Raw genomic sequence first — 22,496 nt, 5'->3', positions numbered from 1 at the left:
ATGCTTTTTTCTATGAATGGCGAGAAGCAAAGTCTAAACCGTTTAAAGAGCAAGTTCGCATTTATTCTTCATTTGGGAAGCACATTGACTTGGCACATTTGTTAATATCTAGGGTTTATAATAATTTAAAAAACAACAATTTAAAAACTCTCATCTGGAGTTTTCTCTGTGTCCTTCAGGTATAATCATAGAATTGTAAGAATGAAGCCTGAGAACATATGAGCTGGCACAGTGTGTAAGAGTTCAGGCAATTAAGTACCTAACCAACTTAGATAAAAATGAATTACCTATTGTTTTCTATATTATCTAAAATTTTGACTGCTATCAGATACCCGAGAATACCACACTCACAAACCATTCACTTGCTGAATTTTGCTTGCATGACAAAGCACTTCATAAACCATCATACTTTGTCAGCATTTTCTTCTCATTACAATGAACTGCCTACTGTTTTAAGTCACATTTTACGTTCATTCGACTCTTGCCACCAATGGGAGGCTCCACAGATTCCAGGCAGGTCCAAAGCTCCATCTGTCTCTGGCATGACTGTGAACTCCCTGAGGGTCAGAACAGAAGAAACAGCCCTGTGCAAATCAGCAGCTAGGGCTCCAGAGACCCTACCTGGGGCTAGGCTCACAAAGGAAAGGTGTTCTACCCGGGGCTGGATATAAAATGCTCCTAACGTCATTTAAGATCATACTTCAAAAGTCTAAGGCCTCAAACTTTACACTTTGGTTATTTTCCTGAATTTCTATGCTATCACAGAAACAAAGACGACTTGTTGCTGACGAAGAATTCAGCCAGGTATCCCCAGGGTCATGTAAGCACTTCCAAAAGGAGGAGCTGAGCCGTCTGTAGGTCTTCGAGGTTTCCCCATCACCATCTCTTCCCTCCCTGCCCCTTCTCTTCGTTTCCTCTGCTTTCTACTTCTACACATTCTCTGTGACAAAACTAGACAGCGTGTTAAAAAGCAGAGACACCACTTTGCCAACAAAGGTCCTTATGGTCAAAGCTATGTTTTTCCAGTAGTCACGTACAGATGTGAGGATTGGACCATAAAGAGGGCTGAGCGCCGAACAGTTGATGCTTTCAATCTGTGGTGCTAGAGAGGACTCTCAAGAGTCCCTTGGACTGCAAGGAGATCAAACCAGCCCATCCTAAAGGAAATCAATCCTGAATATTCATTGGAAGGACTGATGCTGAAGCTCCAATAATTTGGCCACCTGATGGGAAGAGCTAACTCACTGGAAAAGGCCCTGATGCTGGGAAACATTGAGAGCAGGAGGAAAAGGGAACGACAGGGGATGAGATGGTTGGATGGTATCATCGACTCAATGACATGAGTTTGAGCAAACTCCAGGAGACAGTGAAGGACAGGAAGTCTGGGGTGCTGCAGTCTTTGGGGTTGCAAAATGTTGGACACAACTGAGTGACTGAAGAACAGGAAGAACAGCACACTCTCTTTGGAAGAATTGCAAAAAATCTCATAGTTTCAAGTACAACTTATGTGCTAATATTCATTGAAAGATGTGTAATTTATTTTCAGACATTTTCTTACAGCTTTTTTATGTGCATTATCTCCTAACTTCCCCATCCCCAAATAAGCACTTAGAATGGTTTATATTGTTCACATATATTATCCAGTAATTTAAATATGCATTTAACAAATGATTAAAGTAACCACTGTTTTGTTTTTGTTTTTTTTTCATTTTGATAGATCCAAGCAAAGTCAATGATGTGAGTGCTTCACGGAAGACAGAAAATACTATACGTGTGAGCTGTAAACCTCCTGACCGCGTTAATGGCCCCAAAGGGAGTTACTATTTGGAAGTAAGAACTGGAAATACCTTGGTTAAAAATTATTCAAGATCAGAATGCATGTTCTTGGTAGAAGATCTTCAATATTTAACAGAATATAAATTCTCGGTAAGATTACAATTTCTATAATCACTCCAGAACTGATATATATATATATATATATATATATATATTATAGTTATTATTCTACAGTACTTAAATAATACTAGGACTAGTGCTCACACGAGCTTGAGAAGCTCTGATGTTTAAGGGAATCATACTTTATAAGTCTTAAAACTTTGACTCCATACTTTTCATCTGTAGTACTAAATACAGGGATTTATGGCAGATATTTGGGTGGAATATTTTTGACCTTCAGCATGACTGCTTATAGTTAAATTATTGTTCCTATGTCAAGAAACACGGGGCACAGATTGTTATTATTTATTAATGATAATTATCGATTATTACTTTGGCACATCTTTTGTTCTTGGCTTTTTGTCTTTACTAATGTGATCTTTCTTTAATTACAAATATTTTTTTACAGGTACATTGAGGTTAGAAAACAGAAAAAAAAAAGTAAGGAAATAGCAATGTACGCAGAGTTAAAAAACTCACCCATAAACTCACCGCCTACTGATCTTTTGTGTATGTGCTTCTAAAAGGGGAGGACTCAGTCTTTTCCTCTTGCTGTAGGAGAAGCCTCAGCTCGTTCAGTTCATTCTGTCTCCTGTGTTTCTTCCCTGTAAGAAATACAGAGAAGAATTTCCAAAGAAAACTGCAGACCTGAAACACTTCTGACACTTGGTCACCAAATGTGTAAAGGTTTTTCCCCACATCTAACAGCTATCTGAGACGACTGTTGGGTGCCCCATAATTTAATTCAATTTCGATACCATCTACCCAGAGAAAGTGTCATATTCCACAGGGGAGGGCCTCAGTCCCATGAGACTGGCCCCACCCCACTTCGGAATGACAACTACGAGATCCCCATCACTTCTGCTCGATGTGGCTCCACATTGGGGGCTCCCATTACCCCTTCCTTGAGTTTGATTAATTTACTAACGCAGCTCACATAACTCAGGCAAATACTTGAAGGCTGTGAGAAAGGATTCAGGTCAATAGCCAGATGGAGAGATATGTGGAGCGAGGTCTGGGAGGGTCCTGAGGGCAGGAGCCTCTGTCCCCGTGGGGTTGGGGGGGTGTCACTCTCTTGGTGTGAATGATCTCCCCAGTCTGGAAGTTCTCTGACCCTGTACTTCTGGGAATCTATGGAGGCTTCATCACACAGACGCGATCAATCATTAACTCCATTTTCCACTCTTCTCCCTTCTCACGAGACTGGGGGAGGGCTGAAAATTCCAAGACTAATTATGGCTTGGTCTTGCCAGTGACCAGCCCTCATGTAGGAGCCATCTGGAAACCCACCCAGAGTTACTTCAATAGAAGAAAAGACTATCACTCCCAGTGGCTCGGTGAGAACAAATCTGCCTGCAATGTGGGCTACCTGGGTTTGATCCCTGGGTCTGGAAGATTCCCTGGAGGAGGAAAAGGCAACCCACTCCAGTATTCTTGCCTGGAGAATCCCATGGACAGAGGAGCCTGGCAGGCTACAGTCCATGGGGTCCCAAAGTGTTGGCCACGACTAAGTGACTGAGTATGCACGCAGGAAATTACGAAGGTTTTAGGAGCTCTGTGTCAGGAACTGGATGTATTTCTCATTATCTCACAACTTCCATGATAAAAGCGCACAGTTTGATAAACTGCATGTTTCAAAAATCACTGTATCATGAACATTTTTCCATATTAAATATTCTGCTATTAATTTTTAATGGTTGCATAAGGTTCTGTCTTATGGCTTTATTGCATTCTACTAACCATAACTGTTTTGGTCTCTGTTAAAAGCAACAATAAGTAAACACTCTTATTGGAAAATAACAGCATCTTTGCATATGTCTTTTATCATCTCTGTCTGAATAAATTCCTGAAAATGAATGTATTGGGTCAAGAGGAAGTTACATATAATTTAAGATTTTTAAAAAATTAACTCATTGGAGTATAGCTGCTTTACAATGTTGTGATAGTTTCTTGCTGTACAGCAGAGTGAATCAGTCATATATGCACACACATCCCCTTTGTTGGATTTCCTTCCCATTTAGGTCACCACAGAGCACTGAGCAGAGTTCTCTATCTATTTGATACACAGTGTCAGTAGTGTCTGTATGTCGGTCCTCATCTCCCAGATCATCTCACATCCTCTTTCCCCTTGGGTAACCATGTCTGTTTGCTACGTCTGTGTCTCTATTTCTGCTTTGCAAATAAGTTCATCTCTACCATTTTTCTAAGTTCAGCATATATATGCGATGTTTGTTTTTCTCTTTCTGACTTACTTCACTTTGTATGACAATCTAGGTCCATCCACGTTTCTGCAAATGACACTATTTAGTTCTTTTTTATGGCTGAGTAATATTCCATTATATACACATACCACATCTTCTCTGTCCATTCCTGTGCTGATGGATATTTAAGTTACTTCCATGTCTTGACTATTGTAAATAGTGCTGCAGTGAACTTCGCAGTTCATGCACCTTTTCAGATCATGTTTTTCTCTGGATTTATACCTAGGAGTGAGATTGCTGTGTCATATGATAGCTCTAATTTTAGCTTTTTAAGGAACATCCATACCATTCTCCATAGTGGCTGCACCAATTTACATTCCTACCCACAGTATGGGAGGGTTTGAATGAGTGTGCTTTTTTAATTTTCCCAAACAAATACATTATTATCACCTATCATTGTCCATTTTACCTCATCTTCCTCAGCACCCAGGAAGCTCCAGGCACACTGGCTTTCTTTCTGTTTCTCAAAACACTTAGGTTTCACTCTCTTTAGGAACTTAGTACTCTTCTCTCTTTCTGGAATTTTCTCCAGTTGTGTCAGTCGTGATAACTTATTCTGGAAAAATACAGATCAACACCATATTAAAGTGCAATCTTAAAATTCAAATTAGGAGACAGTTTAGCTTTCCATTCTCTTCCTCACTCTTCAAAAGACTATTGTTCTCTTCTCTGCAGTTCCCATAGCTTGCTTTTATGTTTATTTCAGAACCCGCTGCTACATTTATACCTTCATGAAGGAGTAACATTTTAGCTTTATAATCATTCTGATCTCTGGTTAATATTAATACAATTGTTTTTACAGTTGTTAATGTATTACTTTCCATTATTGTAGGTTTATTTTGATGTTCTGCTAGTTTGGGAACTGAAAGTGATTTTTGACTATTTCTTTCTCCTTTTCTTTTTTATTAACTAAGAAAAACTTTTAAACCTATCGATTGTCCTTTGCTAAAATATTCACTCTATCCCATGTCTTTTATCTCTGATTTCTCAATGACTGACATAAAATTGAATGAATAGATTTTTAAAGTAGATTGTTCTTATTATTGATAATTTCCATAGAGTATATAATTGTAATTTGGAAGCATTTTTAATTAATTTTTTTAAAGAAAATGTTTGTGCATTTCTAGTTGCTGCATTTTTGTATTATACTTATTATTTTAAAAAGATAAGTGGCTTTTACAATTTCTGCCCTTTGAAATTTACAGTATTTTTTACAGCTCAATGTGAGATAAATATTTATAAATATTCTGTGAGTACTGGGGAGATTGTATATCCTCCACAGGGTAAAGGCTTAGGTATATTTTTTTCTACAGCTCTATCGTATTTATCATTCAGTTCAGTTCTGTTCAGTCTCAGTCGTGTCCAGCTCTTTGCGACCCCATGGACTGCAGCACTTCAGGCTTCCCTGTCCATCACCAACTTCCAGAGTTTGCTCAAACTTATATCCATCAAGTCGGTGATGTCATCCAACCATCTCATCCTCTATCATCCCCTTCTCCTCCCGCCTTCAGTCTTTCCCAGAATCAGGGTCTTTTCCAATGAGTCAGTTCTTCACATCAGATTGCCAAAGTATATTTATCATTAATCTCTTTTAATTATACTGTTCAAATCTATTTTTACCTCAATTGTTTTGTTTTGTTTTTTTGACTGAAGATTCTTAATGCTTTCTTGGTCCATGTAGTTTCCCTTGTATATCTAAATTGTTTTTGCTTTATCATGTTTAATATTTTGAACTCCTTATGTCTAAACTGTAGATGTTGCCATGTCATCAATTTGTATCATTTTAACCCTTGTGAACTAAATATCACTTTAATATAAATAGTGTGATTCTTACATTAAATTGTTTCCACTTAGCCTTAAAATTTTTTTGTACAGAGTATGAGTATGTGTAACTCTAGTAAGCAAAATACACCAGAATTTCCTTTTTAAAGAAATGTGAAGATACTAGTCTATTCATAGGGAATTTTAACTTTAAATAATGAACACTTTGGTGTGTTGGATTTTATTCCTTCGTGTCCACTTAGTTCTTGCTGACCATAAGTATCAGTACTATTATTATTGCTAAATGGGATAAGATTTCTTTATATCGTTTTCACTGGTAAATATTTAAGAAATCTGATAATAGAGTATTGTCATAGTCTTGAAGTTTCTAGTTATCCAGTATATATTTTAATGAAAATAAACAGCAGTGTATGACAAATATGAGTGTATTATATTGTGATTCACAAATTTAATTTAGAAAACCTTCTTGTTTCTCTTTTCTGAAACCCAGGTCTATTATCACAATACAATATTTGCTGGTCCTCAGGAGAGTGTTACAGCATCAACATCTTGTAAGTCTTCTCTTGGCTATTTATTCTATTTTCATGGGATGTGTGTTCACGCTTCCAATGCTTTATTATTTTACATTCGTACTCACATTTAATTATTAAATTTTCAAATTATATATTTCCATAAACATTATATTTTAAGTTGTGTGAGCAAACATATGTGCAGGTGAACATTATATTAAAATAATGCCTTACACTTGGGCAGGCTCGGGGCCACAATGCATGATATGGGGCCCCCTCTCCTGTCCGCACACCCCTGGCCACTCCACAATACTCAGTAGATGTGACAGTGGAATATATTGTCCTGCTGGCATTTATCCGAAAACTTGAAAGAAAGGCTCCGCTATTGTCTTCAGTCAGCTGTCTTCTGACATAAGCGTGTTTGAATGTGAAGCTGAGGGGGCAGTCTGCCATCTTCAGTCATCTTATCGCCATGGGGCATGTGTGTGTTTACAGGTTTTTTTTTGTTTTTTTTCAAAGAAATGCTTTGTGTGTGTGCTCAGCTCATCAGTGCCTCTGAGTCTCTGCAGCCCCACGGACTGTAGCCAGCCAGGCTCCTCTGTCCATGGGATTTCCCAGGCAAGAATACTGGAGTGGGTTGCCAATTCCTTCTTCAGAGGATCTTCCTACCCAGAGATCAAATCAGTCAACCTTACCTCCCGTGATCAAAAACTAGATTCAGTTAGCCAAGGCTGTTTATTTATTATAAGCAGGATTTCGATAATTCTGGACATTGCTTTTCAGTCAACTGAATGTATCCAACCTGAGGTTTGCTGAAAAAGAAAATAATATCTTAAATTCAGTTTAGGAAATTCAATTCTTAAAAGGTGGTTTGTTTCATAAAACAGTTCATGAAGAATTTATCTACCTAGACTCCTATTATGATTCTGTTTATGATGTTTCTTCCCATTAGGAACCAGCAGGTTTGTTTCGTATTCCATGTTAGAAATTCTTTGTGTACTGTGTCACACATTGTTACCTTATCTGTTTTTGAACTTACTTTTTATTGATGTTTAGTTGAATTGTTGATTACAATGTTGTGTTCACTGCTGTACAGGGAAGCATCTCACATGCATCTAAAAACACTATGTTTTTATATTCTTTTCCATTATGGTTTAACCAGGATATTGACTATAGTTCCCAGTGCTGTACAGTATGACCTTGTAGTTTATCCATTATAATCTATGCAGTATGTACACCAGTTTGCATCTGCTCATCCCAAATTCCCCCCAAATATGGATGCTTCATGAATTTGTGCGTCATCCTTACAAAGGAGCGGCACTAAAATTCTCTGTATTGTTTCAGTCTTAGTATATGTGCTGCAGAAGCCAGCACTGTTACCTTTTTTTTCCCTGTCCCTCAACTCTATGCTGTTCTGACTTACCCAATTAAGCTAGGATAAACAGTCCTTAAAAACTTCCCCAGTGGCTCAGTAGTAAAGAATCCACCTGCCAATGCAGAAGACAGGGGTTTGATCCCTGGAGAAGGAAATGGCAACCCACTCTAGTATTCCTGCCTGGACAAGTCTATGGAGAGAGGAGCCCGGTGGGCAATAGTCCATGGGATCGCAGAGAGTCAGACACGACAGAGCATGCACACAAAAATGCTTTAATCAAAATAGAGGTGCGTGTAGGAAGAAATCACTGAGATTAAATGTCATTGTAACAGTGACGACAACAGCTGAGTATCACCACTCCCCACTGCTTGTTCTGCTCGCCAGAACGCCCAGTTTTCACTATTTCTGCTTTCAGTTCTTCTTACAGTTTCCTCCGTGTCTAAAACCAATATCATCTGCTGCTCTTTTGAGAGTTGCTTATTGGTCTGAGCCTGTGGGGGAAGCAGACCTAGCACTGGTTTAGGTTTTCTCTGCTCGTTCGCTTTGTAAATTAAGTTAAATTCAGACCTCCAAGTGCAGTGTCAACAAGCATAGCTGGTTTTTATTTTTATTTTTTTTAAAGATCTGTTTGATGTAGACCATTTTAAAGTCTTTATTGGGTTTGTTACAATATTGCTTCCATTTTATGTTTTGGTTTTTGTGGCCACGAGGCGTGTGGGATCTTGATTCCCTGACCAAGGATCGAACCTGCGGTCCCTGCATTGGAAGGCAAAGTCTTTACCACTGGACCACCAGGGAAGTCTGTACACAGCTGTTTCTGATCGCACCTCACCAGTACTCATATGCACGTCCACATTCACTAATGCTTTATTTTCCCAAGTCTTTCCAAAGAGGGAAGATATAAAAGCATCTTATTTTCCAAACTGCTTGACTAGGTTCCATAAAATGTTTTAGTTCTTTCTACTCAGATATTTTAAATGAAAGCTCCTCATGTGAAATGCCATACACATTCAGCCAACTCTCTTGAACTTTATTTCCATGCACTTTTCTTTTCTAAGCTCTTACAATAACAACAGCTTCACTGAGTTTTTCTGATTATGTAAGTAGTTCATAGTGGCAGCACCTACTCTTAGGGGTCATAGATTCCCCTGGACATTCCACACACCCATCTTTATAAGCCCAACTTGGCACCACTTCACGCAGAGAGATACGGAGCAGGAAGCACAGTCAGAAGCGGGATCTGGCCAAGGAATTCCTGGTAGTGTTACCCACCGCAGTCTGAGGACCATGAACAATTCAACCCTCTGGACTCCACTGAGAAGAGTGAGGCCACGTGTGAGGGAGCGACCCATCTTAGATGCCCCACCTTAAGAAAGGAACCGATACATCGTGTAACAGTTCCACACCCGTCCTGGCCCAGAGGTCATGGAGAACTCAGGGATTGTGTTGACGCTCGCCTTGTTGCCAAGTAACACAGCTGTTAGTCCATCTTTATCAGATTTTACCATCAGTGGAGATATAGGATTAACCCATCGTCCTTTTCTCCATAAGGCAGAAAAAGTATTAACTTTTCTAACAACAGATTCTCCTAAGAGATAAATAATGTTGTCCCCTTTTAATAGTGACATCTACTCGAGGGTAGGGTGGGTCTTGAGTTGTGAACTGCAAAAGCACAGCTACTCGAAATGCATTTTACTCAGTTTTTCTGGCATCACATTCCACCACCTGTATTTTGACAACATTTAGGCCCTTTTCTTCTGAAGCTCTCTAAGGGTACAGCCCTGATGCCATTATAAAATTTCCCTTCATCAGTTTCCCGTTTTAGAATTGCTGCATTTCAATCCCATGTATTTTTAAAATTTTACTGTGTTTTTTTAATCTTGTACTGTAAGAAGGAAATATTCCAATTTTGCATGCATTAAGATATCTTTATAATGGCACTTGATGAATATTTTGCCTTGGTATGGAATCTAAGCTTTAAAATGTAGACTTTGAAAGTATTTCTGGGGACATCCCTGGTGGTCCAGTGGTTAAGTCTTCACCTTCTTGCAGGGTGTTTCAGGTTCAATCCTTGCATAAGATTCCACATGCTGCATGGTGTGGCAAATAAACAAATAAATAAATGCAAGCTTTATAGAAGAATTATTTTAAAGTATGCTTGTTTGTTCTGCTGCATCCCGTATGACTTCCCAGCTCCTTTTTCTTTTCATATGTTCCCTTGTTTTATCTTCTCCTGGGACCATTTCGGCTCTCCTCTTTATTCTTGGTCGTCCCGGGACCATTTCGGCTCTCCTCTTTATTCTTGGTCGTCTGTGGGTCTTTCGTACTTATTTTCCTGGATGCTACTGGCTTTTGTGACCTGGAGCCTACTATCTGCGGAAAATTTTCTTTGGTTCACTTTCTTTTTGCCGTCTTTTGGAGTTGGTCTCAGTCACATTTTGGAGTCAAAAGTTGATGTACTACTTTGGCATCCATCTTTCACATGAGGGTTTCCTTGAGGGTGGGGTTCTCGTTGGCAATTGTATCCTAGTTGCAGTGACACATGGGAGAAGGTGACTAGAAGTTCTGTCGTCCTTAAGGGGCCGTGTGGGCCGCGGAGATTGCCTGTGTTGTTACTGATTGATTTTCTCCAGCCTCATCCATTGTCTCCAGACACGCAGTCTGGGCAGCCCTTGACCTGGCTGAGTCACTCCGTGCTTCTGGCTGTGAAAGAAATGCTCCATGCTCAGGAAATCTTCGACAGACCATGTAGAAAATAGATTTCTCTTATTTTCACCCCTACCTTTTTTCCCTTAAATCCAAGGAAAATGTATAATTATTTTATTGGCTTATTTATCTGTGTAGCCTTTGTTTCCCCCCCAAAGAGAAGGAAGATTCCCCCAGAACTGGTGCCTTTTTATGCCGTGTTTTCTGTCCTCTCCCCAGAGACCGTCACAGTTGTAGCAAGCATAGCATTTGCTCCGTCAGTGTGGGATGAGTGACGGGTATCGATCAGTTGGAACAGTGGTGGATGCCATAACAGATAGATCCCCAAATCCCAGTGGCGTAACTGAGGAGACGTTGTTTATTTTCTTAATCATTTTTAAAAATTGGAGTGTAGTTGCTTCCCAGTTGCTGGGTTAGTTTGTGCTGTACAGTGAAGTGACTTAGCTACATGCAAACGTGCATCGCCTTCCTCCTGGGCCTCCGCCCCTCAGCCCAGCCCTCAGGGTCGTCTCAGGGTGCTGAGCTGAGCGGAGCTGAGCGGTGATGGGCAGGCTTCCCTGTGCAGTCTTCCCGCTGCTGTCTACGTGTGTCAGTGCTCCGCTCTCAGTTTGTCGCCCCTCCTTGGTGTCCGCCTGCCTGTCCTTTACATCTGCATCTCTACCCCTGCAAAGAGGTTCGTCTGTAGCACTTTTCTAGATTCCACATACTGACATTAATACGCATCATTTATTTTCCTCTCTGACTTACTTCACTCTGTCTGATGGGCTCTAGGTCCGTTTCTGCTCCAACTGGGGATGTTTATGTTCTTGTCGAGGGCAGAGTCCCGCTCCACACACTCATTCAAAGCTCCACGCGGACCCAAGGGCTGCCCGCTCCACAGGTGGTTCCTGAATTTGGGATGACAAGCAAGCTCCAGCCAGCACTCTGGAGAAGAGAGTGTAGGGTCTTTCACAGGGTGGAAAACACCAGACCCGGCCGTGATCTCTATGCCTCCTACCCTTATCTCAGTTACCTGGACACACTTAACAGCAAGGAAGAGAACATACGTCTGTTTAAGAGTTAGCCAGGGTCAGCCACGGGCAGAGGAGGGGAGCGGGGCAGGGGAAGAGGCTGCTTGTTTCACTCAGCTCCACGGACTGTCTCCAGCCAAAAACACAAGCGAGAGGTGGCTGTGTGTTGTTTTCTCTTGCTGTCTAACGGGTTAAACCAGCGGCTTCACACCACACCCACTGATTTATTAGCTCACAATTCCGTTGTCAGAGTTCCAGCTCCGGGTGACTGGGTCTTCTGAAACCTAGATGTCGGCCAGGATGAGTTTTTATCTGGAGAATATGCATACCAATGCTCCCAGGGCCGATCCAGGTTGGCAGAGTCCTGTTTCTTGCTGTGGTGGGACCGCTGACCTGATTTCCTTGGGGGCCTGGGACCAAGGTTTGCAGTCAACTCTCAGAAGCCCCTCACGTTCCTTCCACCTGACCTGCTCCAGGCAGCCTGGGGAGTCCTTCCAGCGCTTCCGATCGCTGACTTCGGCTTTTTTAAAGGACTCGTGGTTCGGTCACGCTCACCCAGAACAGTCTCCGTGTCGTCCAGCGGGAAAGTCCCCGCTGACTTGAGGCTGGAATTCACTCTGCGCAGTTTCTTCACAGTAGTGCCTACTTTAGTGGTTGATGAGATAACCAAGACCTGGACACCCTGGGCACCATCTGCAAATTCTCCTCACCACCTATTTCCTTCAAAGCACCTAGGCTTCTCAGCCCACCCCCACCTCAAATGTATAATTTCTGTATTGCCTCAGAAACATGATTCAGGAGGGTTGAATTTGTTTCCTTACCTACAAGAGTAAGAACACTAGGTCTCTGCCCATCTTCATGAAGCACAGTGATCACAGCAGTGGTAGTGACCCTTGATATAGATAAAGTCCTCTACTCCCACCATCAGTTCAGTTCAGTTGCTCAGTCGTGTCCAGCTCTTTTCCACCCCATGGACTGCAGCACGCCATGCTTCCCTGTCCATCACCAACTCCCGGAGCTTGCTCAAACTCATGTCCATCGAGTCGGTGATGCCATCCAACCATCTCATCCTCTGTCGTCCCCTTCTTCTCCTGCCTTCAATCTTTCCCAGCATCAGGATCTTTTCTAGTGAGTCAATTCTTTACATCAAGCGGCCAAATTATTGGAGATTCAGCTTCAGCATCAGTCCTTCCAATGAATACTCAGAATGGATCTCCTTTAGGATGGACTGGTTGGATCTCCTTACAGTCCAAGGGACTCTCAAGAGTCTTCTCCTACACCACAGTTCAAAACCATCAGTTTTTCTGTGCTCAGCTTTCTTTATAGTCCAACTCTCACATCGCTACACAACTACTGGAAAAAAACATAGCTTTGACTAGATGGACGTTTGTTGGCAAAGCAATGTCTCTGATTTTTAATATGCTGTCTAGGTTGGTCATAACTTTTCTTCCAAGGAGCAAACGTCTTTTAATATCATGGCTGCAGTCATTATCTGCAAGTGATTTTGGAGCCCCAAAATATAAAGTGTGTCTTGGTTTCCACTGTTTCCCCATCTATTTGCCATGAAGTGATGGGACCAGATGCCATGATCTTAGTTTTCTGAACGTTGAGCTTTAAGCCAACTTTTTCACTCTCCTCTTTCACCTTCATCAAGAGACTCTTTAGTTCTTCTTCACTTTCTGCCATGAAGGTGGTGTCATCTGCATATCTGAGGTTATTGATATTTCTCCCGGCAATCTTGATTCCAGCTTGTGCTTCTTCCAGCCCAGTATTTCTCATGATGTACTCTTCACAGACGTTAACTAAGCAGGGTGATAATATACAGCCTTGACGAACTCTTTTCCGAATTTGGACCCAGTCTGTTGTTTCATGTTCTGTAACTGTTGCTTCTTGACCAGCATACAGATTTCTCAGGAAGCAGGTCAGGTGGTCTGGTATTCCCATCTCTTTCAGAATTTTCCACAGTTTATTGTGATCCACACAGTCAAAGGCTTTGGCATAGTCAATAAAGCAGAAGTAGATGTTTTTCTGAAACTTTCTTGCTTTTTCGATGATCCAGCAAATGTTGGCAATTTGATCTCTGGTTCCTCTGCCTTTTCTAAAACCAGCTTGAACATCTGGAAGTTCACGGTTCATGTACCGTTGAAGCCTGTCTTGGAGAATTTTGAGCATTACTTTGCTAGTGTGTGAGATGAGTGCAACTGTGCGGTAATTTGAGCATTCTTTGGCATTGCCTTTCATTGGGATTGGAATGAAAACTGACCTTTTCCAGTCCCGTGGCCACTGCTGAGTTTTCTAGATTTGCTGGCATATTGAGTGCAGCACTTTCACAGCATCATCTTTTAGGATTTGAAGTAGCTCAACTGGAATTTCATCAGCTCCACTAGCTTTGTTCATAGTGATGTTTCCTAAGGCCCGCTTGACTTCACATTCGAGGATGTCTGGCTCTAGGTGAGTGATCACCCCATCGTGATTATATGGGTCATGAAGATCTTTTTTGTATAGTTATTCTGTGTATTCTTGCCACCTCTTAATATCTTCTGCTTCTGTTAGGTCCATACCATTTCTGTCCTTTATTTTGCCCATCTTTGCTTGAAATGTTCCCTAGTATCTCTAATTTTCTTGAAGAGATCTCTAGTCTTTCCCATTCCATTGTTTTCCTCTATTTCTTTGCATTGATCGCTGAGGAAGGCTTTCTTATCTCTCCTTGCTATTCTTTGGAACTCTGCATTCAGATGGGTATGTATATCTTTCTTTTTCTCCTTTGCTTTTCACTTCTCTTCTTTTCCCAGCTGTTTGCCTTTTTACATTTGTTTTTCTTGGGGATGGTCTTGATCCCTGCCTTTTGTACAATGTCATAAACCTCCGTCCATAGTTCTTCAGGCACTCTGCCTATCAGATCTAACCCCTTGAATCTGTCTCTCACTTCCACTGTATAATCATAAGGGATTTGATTTAGGTCATACCCAATAGTGGTTTTCCCTACTTTCTTCAGTTTCAGTCTGAATTTGGCAATAAGGAGTCCATGATCTGAGCCACACTCATCTCCCAGTCTTGTTTTGGCTAACTATATAGAGCTTCTCCATCTTTGGCTGCAAAGAATATAATCAGTCTGATTTCAGTATTCACCATATGGTGATGTCCATGTGTAGAGTCTTCTCTTGTGTTGGTGGAAGAGGGTGTTTGCTATGACCAGTGCGTTCTCTTGGCAGAACTCTATTAGCCTTTGCCCTGCTTCATTCTATACTCCAAGGCCAAATTTGCCTGTTACTCCAGGTATTTCTTGACTTCTTCCTTTTGATTCCAGTCCCCTATAATGAAAAGGACATCTTTTTTGGGTGTTAGTTCTAGAAGGTCTGGTAGGTCTTCATAGAACTGTTCAACTTCAGCTTCTTCAGCATTACTGGTTGAGGCATAAACTTGGATTACTGTGATATTGAATAGTTTGCCTTGGAAACGAACACAGATCATTCTGTAGTTTTTGAGATTGCATCCAAGTACTGCATTTCAGACTCTTGTTGACCATGATGGCTACTCCATTTCTTCTAAGGGATTCTTGCCCACAGTAGTAGATATAATGGTCATCTGAGTTAAATTCACCCATTCCAGTCCATTTTAGTTCGCTGATTCCTAAAAAGTCGATGTTCACTCTTGCCATCTCCTGTCTGACCACTTCCAATTTGCCTTGATTCATGGACCTAACATTCCAGGTTCCTATGCAATATTGCTCTTTACAGCATCAGACTTTACTTCTATCACCAGTCACATCCACAACTGCGTGTTGTTTTTGCTTTGGCTCCGTCTCTTCCTCCTCTCTGGAGTTAGTTCTCCACTGATCTCCAGTAGCATACCGGGCACCTACCAACCTAGGGAGTTCATCTTTCAGTGTTCTATCTTTTTGCCTTTTCACACTGTTCATGGGGTTCTCAAGGCAAGAATACTGAAGTGGTTTGCCATTCCCTTCTCTAGGGGACCACATTTTGTTAGAACTCTCCACCATGACCCGTCCGTCTTGGGTGGCCCTACACAGCATGGCTCATAGTTTCACTGAGTTAGACAAGGCTGTGGTCCATGTGATCAGATTGGTTAGTTTTCTGTGATTGTGGTTTTCAGTCTGTCTGCCCTCTGATGGAGAAGGATAAGAGGCTTATGGAAGCTTCCTGATGGGAGAGACTGACTGAGGGGGAAACTGGGTCTTGTTCTGATGGGCGGGGCCGTGCTCAGTAAATCTTTAATCCAATTTTCTGTTTGATGGGTGGGGCTGTGTTCCCTCTGTTATTTACCTGGGGCCAAACTATGGTGGAGGTAATGACGATAATGGTGACCTCCTTCGAAAGGTCTCATGCACGCACTGCTACACTCAGTGCCCCCAACCCTGCAGCAGGCCACCGCCGACCCACACCTCTGCTGGAGACCCCTGGGTACTCACAGCAAGTCTGGGTCAATCCGTTGTGGGACCCCTGCTCCTTTCTCCTGGGCCCTGGTCCACAAGGTTCTGTCTGTGCCCTCCAAGAGTCTGTTTCCCAGTCCTGTGTACAGTCTGGCGGCTCTATGGTGGGTTAATGGCAACCTCCTCCAGGAGGGCTTATGCCACGCCCAGGTCTGCTGCACCAGAGCCATTGCCCCTGCGGCAGTCCACTGCCAACCCGTACCTCCTCAGGAGACCCCCAGACACAGTTCTGTCTCAGTCTCTGTGGAGTCTCTGGGTCCTGGTGTGCACAAGGTTTGTTTGAGCCCTTTGAGCATCTGGCGGGAATGGGGTTTGATTCTAAACGCGATTTCTCCCCTCCTGCCGTCTTGCTGTGGCTCCTCTGCCCTTGGACGTGGGGCTCTCCTCACAGTTGCTCTAGCACTGTGCAGCTGACGCTCCCGGCTTCATCATCCCCCAACCTGTTTCACTCTTCGCTTGTTTATTGTGTGTGTGGTTAACTGTCTTTCCTCCCAGAACGTCAGTCCCACGAGGACAAGGATCTTTGTCTCATTCTCTGAGACATCTTAAATACTTAAATTAGTGACACACACTAAGACCCAAAATATTTGGGGTGAATAGTGAATAATTAGTACTGACTATGTCCCGCCACTATGCTAAATGTCTCCTGTCAACCAAACTTAGCCTCATTTTACTAATTAGGGATGGAGATACAAAGATAATAAGGTTGTGGCCAAGGTCTCACCCAGGAAGTGGTGGAGCTGGGCTGGAAACCCAAGCAGTCTGTATCCAGGACTCAGGCCCTGATGTCCACATTATTTAAAATCTCCACATTATTTCACTGGGCTTTCACCATAGATGAACAGTATTACCTACTTGTTCAGGACAAGAGATATTTCCAATAAGCTCTCTTTTCTCTGCCCTTCCTCCAAGAAAGGATGTGATTTCACATTAAACCTTTGTGAAAATTCACGTCAGGATAAGTCTAATATCAAGTGTAGAATAAAATAATTTTGTCCTGTGGTTAATTGATTTTATACCTCCATGAGCAGGTTTATCTCATGTGGGACAGTGACCTTTCTGATCCCCTTAAGAAGCTAGCTAGTTCTGCACATAAAGTTAAACTATAGAAGGTTATCTCTGAGAATTATAACTAGATTACCTATTTGATCCCTTTCTGTAGAGTGACCAAAAGAAAGATAATTAAATCTAAATAATAGTGTCTCATAAATGGACATTATTTAGTAGAAAGGAAGAGAATTGCTCTTCTATACTCTATGAATTCTTAAAACATGAAATATTTTATTGGTTCTGAACCAATAAATGGGCAAGATATGGGCAAGACTTACAATCAAAAACATCCTGTCTTTGGCCTCATTCTAAAAATTATATTTTTTTAAAACTTCAAAAGAAATGAAAATGTTAAAATGTAAGTACTTTAAAAGTGATTTCAAAGAATCCAGCAACATCTTTGCCATAGTAAGCTCTCCTCATGTGTTCTTTTTCATCTCTAGACAACGCGAAAGCAGTCATCGTATTTTTGGTCTTTCTGATTATTGTGACATCGATAGCCCTGCTCATTGTTCTCTATAAAATCTATGATCTGCATAAGAAAAGATCCAGGTAAGAGCTGATTTCAAAATGAAAAGATAATAATAATAGTTATAATGACGAAAGTCCCATTTATGAGGCCACCTTGGAACCAATTAAGTGGAATTCAGAGATGACAGTGAGAAGTCTAGGACATCACCAACCTTTGATGAAAGACTTTCCTGTGGTCTTATTGGTTTATATTAAATATTATTTTTTTCTATGTTCACTAATAATGGGATAGATTTCCTTCAGTAATAATCAAGGAAAAGAACATGTCTGTTCTTTTAGTATGAAGTGGGTCATAGGTATCTAGAAGTGACAATGGAGAGAAATATATTGGGAAGCATATACATTCCTCTGGCCAGGAACAACTACACTTTGTGAAAATCAAGAAGTTCCAAATAAAAACAATGTGGTCACTTCTCTGAGACTGACCAACCACCCCGGTTGGCTTCTCCCTCCCCTCCTTTTCACCCCTTTCCCCACCCATGACGCCTTCCTACCCCCTCCCCTCTTCCCCTTCATCCTCCCCATCTCTGCTTCCTCCTTCCCTCAAGACGTTCATTAAATATAAATTGCTTGCCAACTGCATTCTGTTTCTTAAGAGTATGCAAACTTACATTTCTTATCTTTACAGCAATTTAGATGAGCAGCAAGAACTAGTTGAAAGAGGTAAGTGCGCACGTTTTTTCACTGGCAAATATCCCCCTTGTTTTATATAATAATTCAACATTTTTTAAATCTAACCTGGACTTCCTCTGTGATAAAATTTAAATTCACTGATGTATTTATTTAACCAGCAGGGATCTGTACCTTCTCAGAGTGTGCCTGAAACTACGGCAGTGACAGGTCACAGACTCTGCATTTGAAGTTTTAGGGTCTCATAGAGGAAGACAGACATGTGGGCAACTATGACAGAATTTGATAGGTGCCATAGTCATGGAATGTGTATGGTGCTATAGAGAGACAGGAGACAGAAAGCTGTCTATGCAGAAGGCAAGCATCTAGGTCTTCTAAGGTGGTGGGGAATCATTAGGCCAACAAGTGGGAGAGTGATGGAAGAGCAGATGGAAAGTCAAACAGACAGGGAGGTGGCAAGTGTATTCACGTCCCTGCAAGGGTGGGATGGGGGCTGTTCCCACTAAAGGCACATTGACAGACATGACAAAAGATGACAACCTGACTGAGGAAATGAGAGCGTATTTCATGTTTTCTCTCTCTCTTTTTTTCAACCTTTACTGTACTTCTTTCAATTCTCTTTAAAAATGTGTTTTTTGATCCAGTAAAAGGGGGATGGGGTTAAGAAGTTGAAACTGTGTTTATAATAAAGAAAATGATTTGGTTCTGCATACTCGAGATAGAAAACATTTCAGAATGCCTCTGTTTGGTTTTAACTTGTCTCAGAAGGGGTCAAGGAGCATTTGTGTCAGAGTTGCCACAGATTGCCCCTTGGAGTGGTTAGAACTTACCCAAACCCCATAAGACCTTGAAGGTGGCCCTAGGTCAGAATGAATGCATGCCAGGGAGCTCTAGCCACCCAAAGGGACAGGTGCACATGGACAGCTTGATAGTTGTGATTGGAGAGAAGATTCCCACAGTCAAAAAGCTGAATATAACCCCAATGGACATCTTTTTTCTTCATCTAATAAATAGGGGACATTAACATGGATACTAAAAGAAATGCTGCTAGATGTGCATGGATAGGAGGAGGAACATTTGTTGACGTGTGTGGCAGCTTATGTTCTCTTAAGATTAGGCAACTGTTGTTTGTCAGTGTCCATATGCAATTATAGCTCTTTACTTTAATAGATTTTCTTCTTTAGGAAGTTATTTCGCAAGTCTGGTATATAATGAGTTTCATGCTCTGGTGGCATAAAAAGTGAACACAGTGTGTTTACAGTCAAGTATACAGACTATCACATTAAGACGAGTCCCGGGTATAAGGGTAGTCATCATATTCCCTTATTTATATGTTTACAATATTTCACAATAACTTAGATAAAATTTAAAAAAATACAATATAGGTAAGTATAGTAATTGTCATAAAATGTATATAATGTAACAAAGAAATGTAGCCCTAGATCTCCTTACAGTGGTGATACTTGGCCTGAAATCTGTTACTGCAGATAGACAGTGAGGAAGGACATTCTCTACAGAGAGAGCAGTGGGAATGGAGGCATGGGGAGAACCTCCGTGGTGCGCATGGCGAATATTGGTGCCTAAGATATAGAACAAGAGTGTGCTTGAGATGAGTCATGTGACATTATAAAAAGCGCTCACATATCACGTTAAACATTGAGACTTTAACCTGTAGACTATGGAGCACAGACAGTAGTGTGAGCTTTTCTGTCAGCAGGCGGAGTTGCACGTTCATATTTGCGGATCAGAAGATGAATTTGTGGCAGTTTAAAAAGTCAGTCAGGGTGGTACAGACTGGAGGCAGGGAGAGGGGTCGTCATGTGGATGAGGAGGGGTCCCAAGTGTGACCATGGGCAGAAGGTGTGGAAGGTACACGGTGACCTGTTGCATGTAAGGACAGAGGGAGAAATTGTGGGTCACTTGGCAGTTTGCTTGTTAGGTGACTTTGGGAATGGTGGTCCCATTTGCTGAGATTTGAGATGCTAGAATAAAGGGGAGATGACTTTGAACATCTTGAGTTTGGGGCCCTTCTGGGGTAACTGGGTGGAAGACCTGAAAGTCAGTGGGAAAGATTAATACATAAAAGATGAGAAGAGTGTTAGAGCCCCAAATTTAGACGCCATAGGTTTACAGTGAATCTCTCTATGTGAGTGAGATGTTCCAGGTGGACTGTCTATGAGAAGGAAAAACACTCAGGACTTAACCCAAGATTTGCTTCTAATGAAATGTGTATGAACGTGGGAAAGAGATGTGATACTAGCCATGAACCTTTAATGTGTTTAAAGATGATGAGAAGCAGCTGATGAACGTGGAGCCCATCCATGCAGATGTTTTGCTGGAAACTTACAAGCGAAAGATCGCTGATGAAGGACGGCTCTTCCTGGCTGAATTTCAGGTGTGTGCTCCTCTTGCCACAGGACAGGAAGGTTCACTCCATCACCAGCATGATCCACCTTAAATGTGCTGTATAGCTGTTGGCCTTGATAGTTTATCCGACATAATAGTGCAGCGGAGTCAAAGCAGCTATTATTATCAGGTATTTGCAGACCAGGAGAGAGATTCATAGTCATAAAACTAGTCAACATTTCAAGATAATGCTGCTTCAGTGAATGAGTACTAGTTATGAAGTAATGTCCAGAAATACATTTGGCTGATGTGTCCTTGTGCTCTGGATAATTATCCAAGTGTGTTTTTCAATGAATTTGAAAGTGGCAGAGCAATTACTGCTAAATTTGCTCTCATTGGATTTATTCTCCAAGTAGTCCATCCTTCATTTTCTTAAAGAGCGCTTTTTGCATAATTCCTAATGATGTTCATTTCAATTACCATATGCAGCTTGTTCAACAGGGTAAAGGAAATATGTACCAGGATGTCTCACTTGTTCAGAATGATAAGTGGTGAGGGGAAGTGGTTTTTCTACAATCTGCTCTGACCTAAAGGATCTTTGTGTCTTTCAGAGCATTCCGCGGGTATTCACCAAGTTTTCTATCAAGGATGCTCGAAGATGCTTTAACCAGAACAAAAACCGCTATGTTGATATCCTTCCCTGTAAGTGTTGATTGAGAATTGGATTCCCATACATTTAGGCTACTTGATTATTCATTATTTCACTATTTAATATTTCTTTTCATTGAGCAGATGACTACAACCGTGTTGAACTCTCTGACATAAGCGGAGATGCAGGATCAAACTATATAAATGCCAGCTATATTGATGTGAGTAAAAAATGCATAACGGCCAGGTTTTACAGCCTCACCATTTGTCACTGACCATTTTCATTTTTCTTGTGTCTATACATTCTATTCAGCTCCATCTTTGTCATGGCAAATTTTTATTGTTTTTAAAGATTTTTATTGCAGTGTAGGAGAAGGAAATGGCAACCCACTCCAGTATCCTTGCCAGGAAAATCTCATGGACACAGGAGCCTGGTGGGCTTCAGTCCACAGGGTCGCAAAGCGTCAGACACGACTGAGTGACCAAACGACAGCAACAACAAGTTGTTAACAATGTTGTGTTAGTTTCAGTTGTACAGCAAAGTAAGTCAGTTATATATATACACATGTCCACTCCTGGCAAGTTTTTAGAAATATTATTTGAAATCATTTGAAGGAAGCCCATCAAAGTCACTGGTATAAACAACAACATCACTAATATTTGCAAGAACAGTTATTTATTATTTATTATCACTGCTAGGTAATATAGAATTTTTCTCTCCCAAAAAAATGATACTAAGAATTAAAATACTCTGGTGCCTGTTGTCTGCTATATTTTACCTAAATTATCTGCGTGTGTTTTTCTCTTAAGAGCCCTGCCTTTGCACCTCACCATAGAGGTGAGGACTGGAAGCCACTGGTTAATTTGTTACTTTGCCCGTGTTCAGTTAGTAAATATCTGAGGATATTCTGCATGGTTAATTTATCCAAAATATTTTAAAATTGTAATTTATTGTACTATTGTTAAATAAGTAATGCATCACACAAAATTAAAAAAATTAAGCAGTATAAAAATACTGAGAAACTATCACAGAATATTATAGCATGACCTTATTGGTTATCTATTTTGTATATAGTAATGTATGTATGTTAATCCTAAACTTCAGTTTTTATCATGAATATTCTTGAATCTGCCGACAGCAGAGGAGACCTGGGTTCTATCCCTGGTTGGGAAGATCCTCTGGAGAAGCGAATGGCAGCCCACTCCAGTATTCTTGCCTGGAGAATCCCATGGACAGAGGAGCCTAGCAGGTTACAGTCTGTG

General features: G+C 41.2%; 1 protein-coding gene, 1 long non-coding RNA gene and 1 other non-coding gene across 11 annotated transcripts in view; 1 reads left to right on the top strand and 2 right to left on the bottom strand.

Moving 5' to 3' along the window:
* PTPRC (protein tyrosine phosphatase receptor type C) overlaps positions 1-22,496 on the top strand; it is a 118,877-nt gene that overhangs the window by 74,281 nt on the left and 22,100 nt on the right. For all 9 annotated transcript variants that reach the window (XM_081493090.1, XM_081493088.1, XM_081493086.1 and 6 more), the window contains 7 exons: positions 1,718-1,926; positions 6,469-6,529; positions 17,522-17,630; positions 18,238-18,272; positions 20,525-20,634; positions 21,197-21,287; positions 21,378-21,454. In XM_081493090.1, the coding sequence (XP_081349216.1) occupies positions 1,718-1,926; positions 6,469-6,529; positions 17,522-17,630; positions 18,238-18,272; positions 20,525-20,634; positions 21,197-21,287; positions 21,378-21,454 (692 nt within the window). The remainder of the gene's footprint in view (positions 1-1,717; positions 1,927-6,468; positions 6,530-17,521; positions 17,631-18,237; positions 18,273-20,524; positions 20,635-21,196; positions 21,288-21,377; positions 21,455-22,496) is intronic.
* LOC145507148 (uncharacterized) lies at positions 42-11,776 on the bottom strand. The gene is made up of 6 exons (XR_014054614.1): positions 11,581-11,776; positions 11,316-11,492; positions 7,183-7,299; positions 4,606-4,752; positions 2,416-2,540; positions 42-557 (listed from the first exon to the last, which is right to left on the bottom strand). It is a non-coding gene; the product is annotated as an uncharacterized LOC145507148 (long non-coding RNA).
* Positions 7,758-7,861, bottom strand: LOC145508081 (U6 spliceosomal RNA). The gene has a single exon (XR_014055346.1). It is a non-coding gene; the product is annotated as a U6 spliceosomal RNA (small nuclear RNA).

The sequence above is a fragment of the Giraffa tippelskirchi genome, chromosome 5 (genome assembly GCF_054371585.1).
Source record: "Giraffa tippelskirchi isolate mGirTip1 chromosome 5, T2T-mGirTip1v1.2.pri, whole genome shotgun sequence".
Classification (NCBI taxonomy): Eukaryota; Metazoa; Chordata; class Mammalia; order Artiodactyla; family Giraffidae; genus Giraffa; species Giraffa tippelskirchi.
The sequence above is the reverse complement of the archived record's forward strand: the minus strand, read 5'-3'. Positions and strand labels throughout refer to the sequence as shown.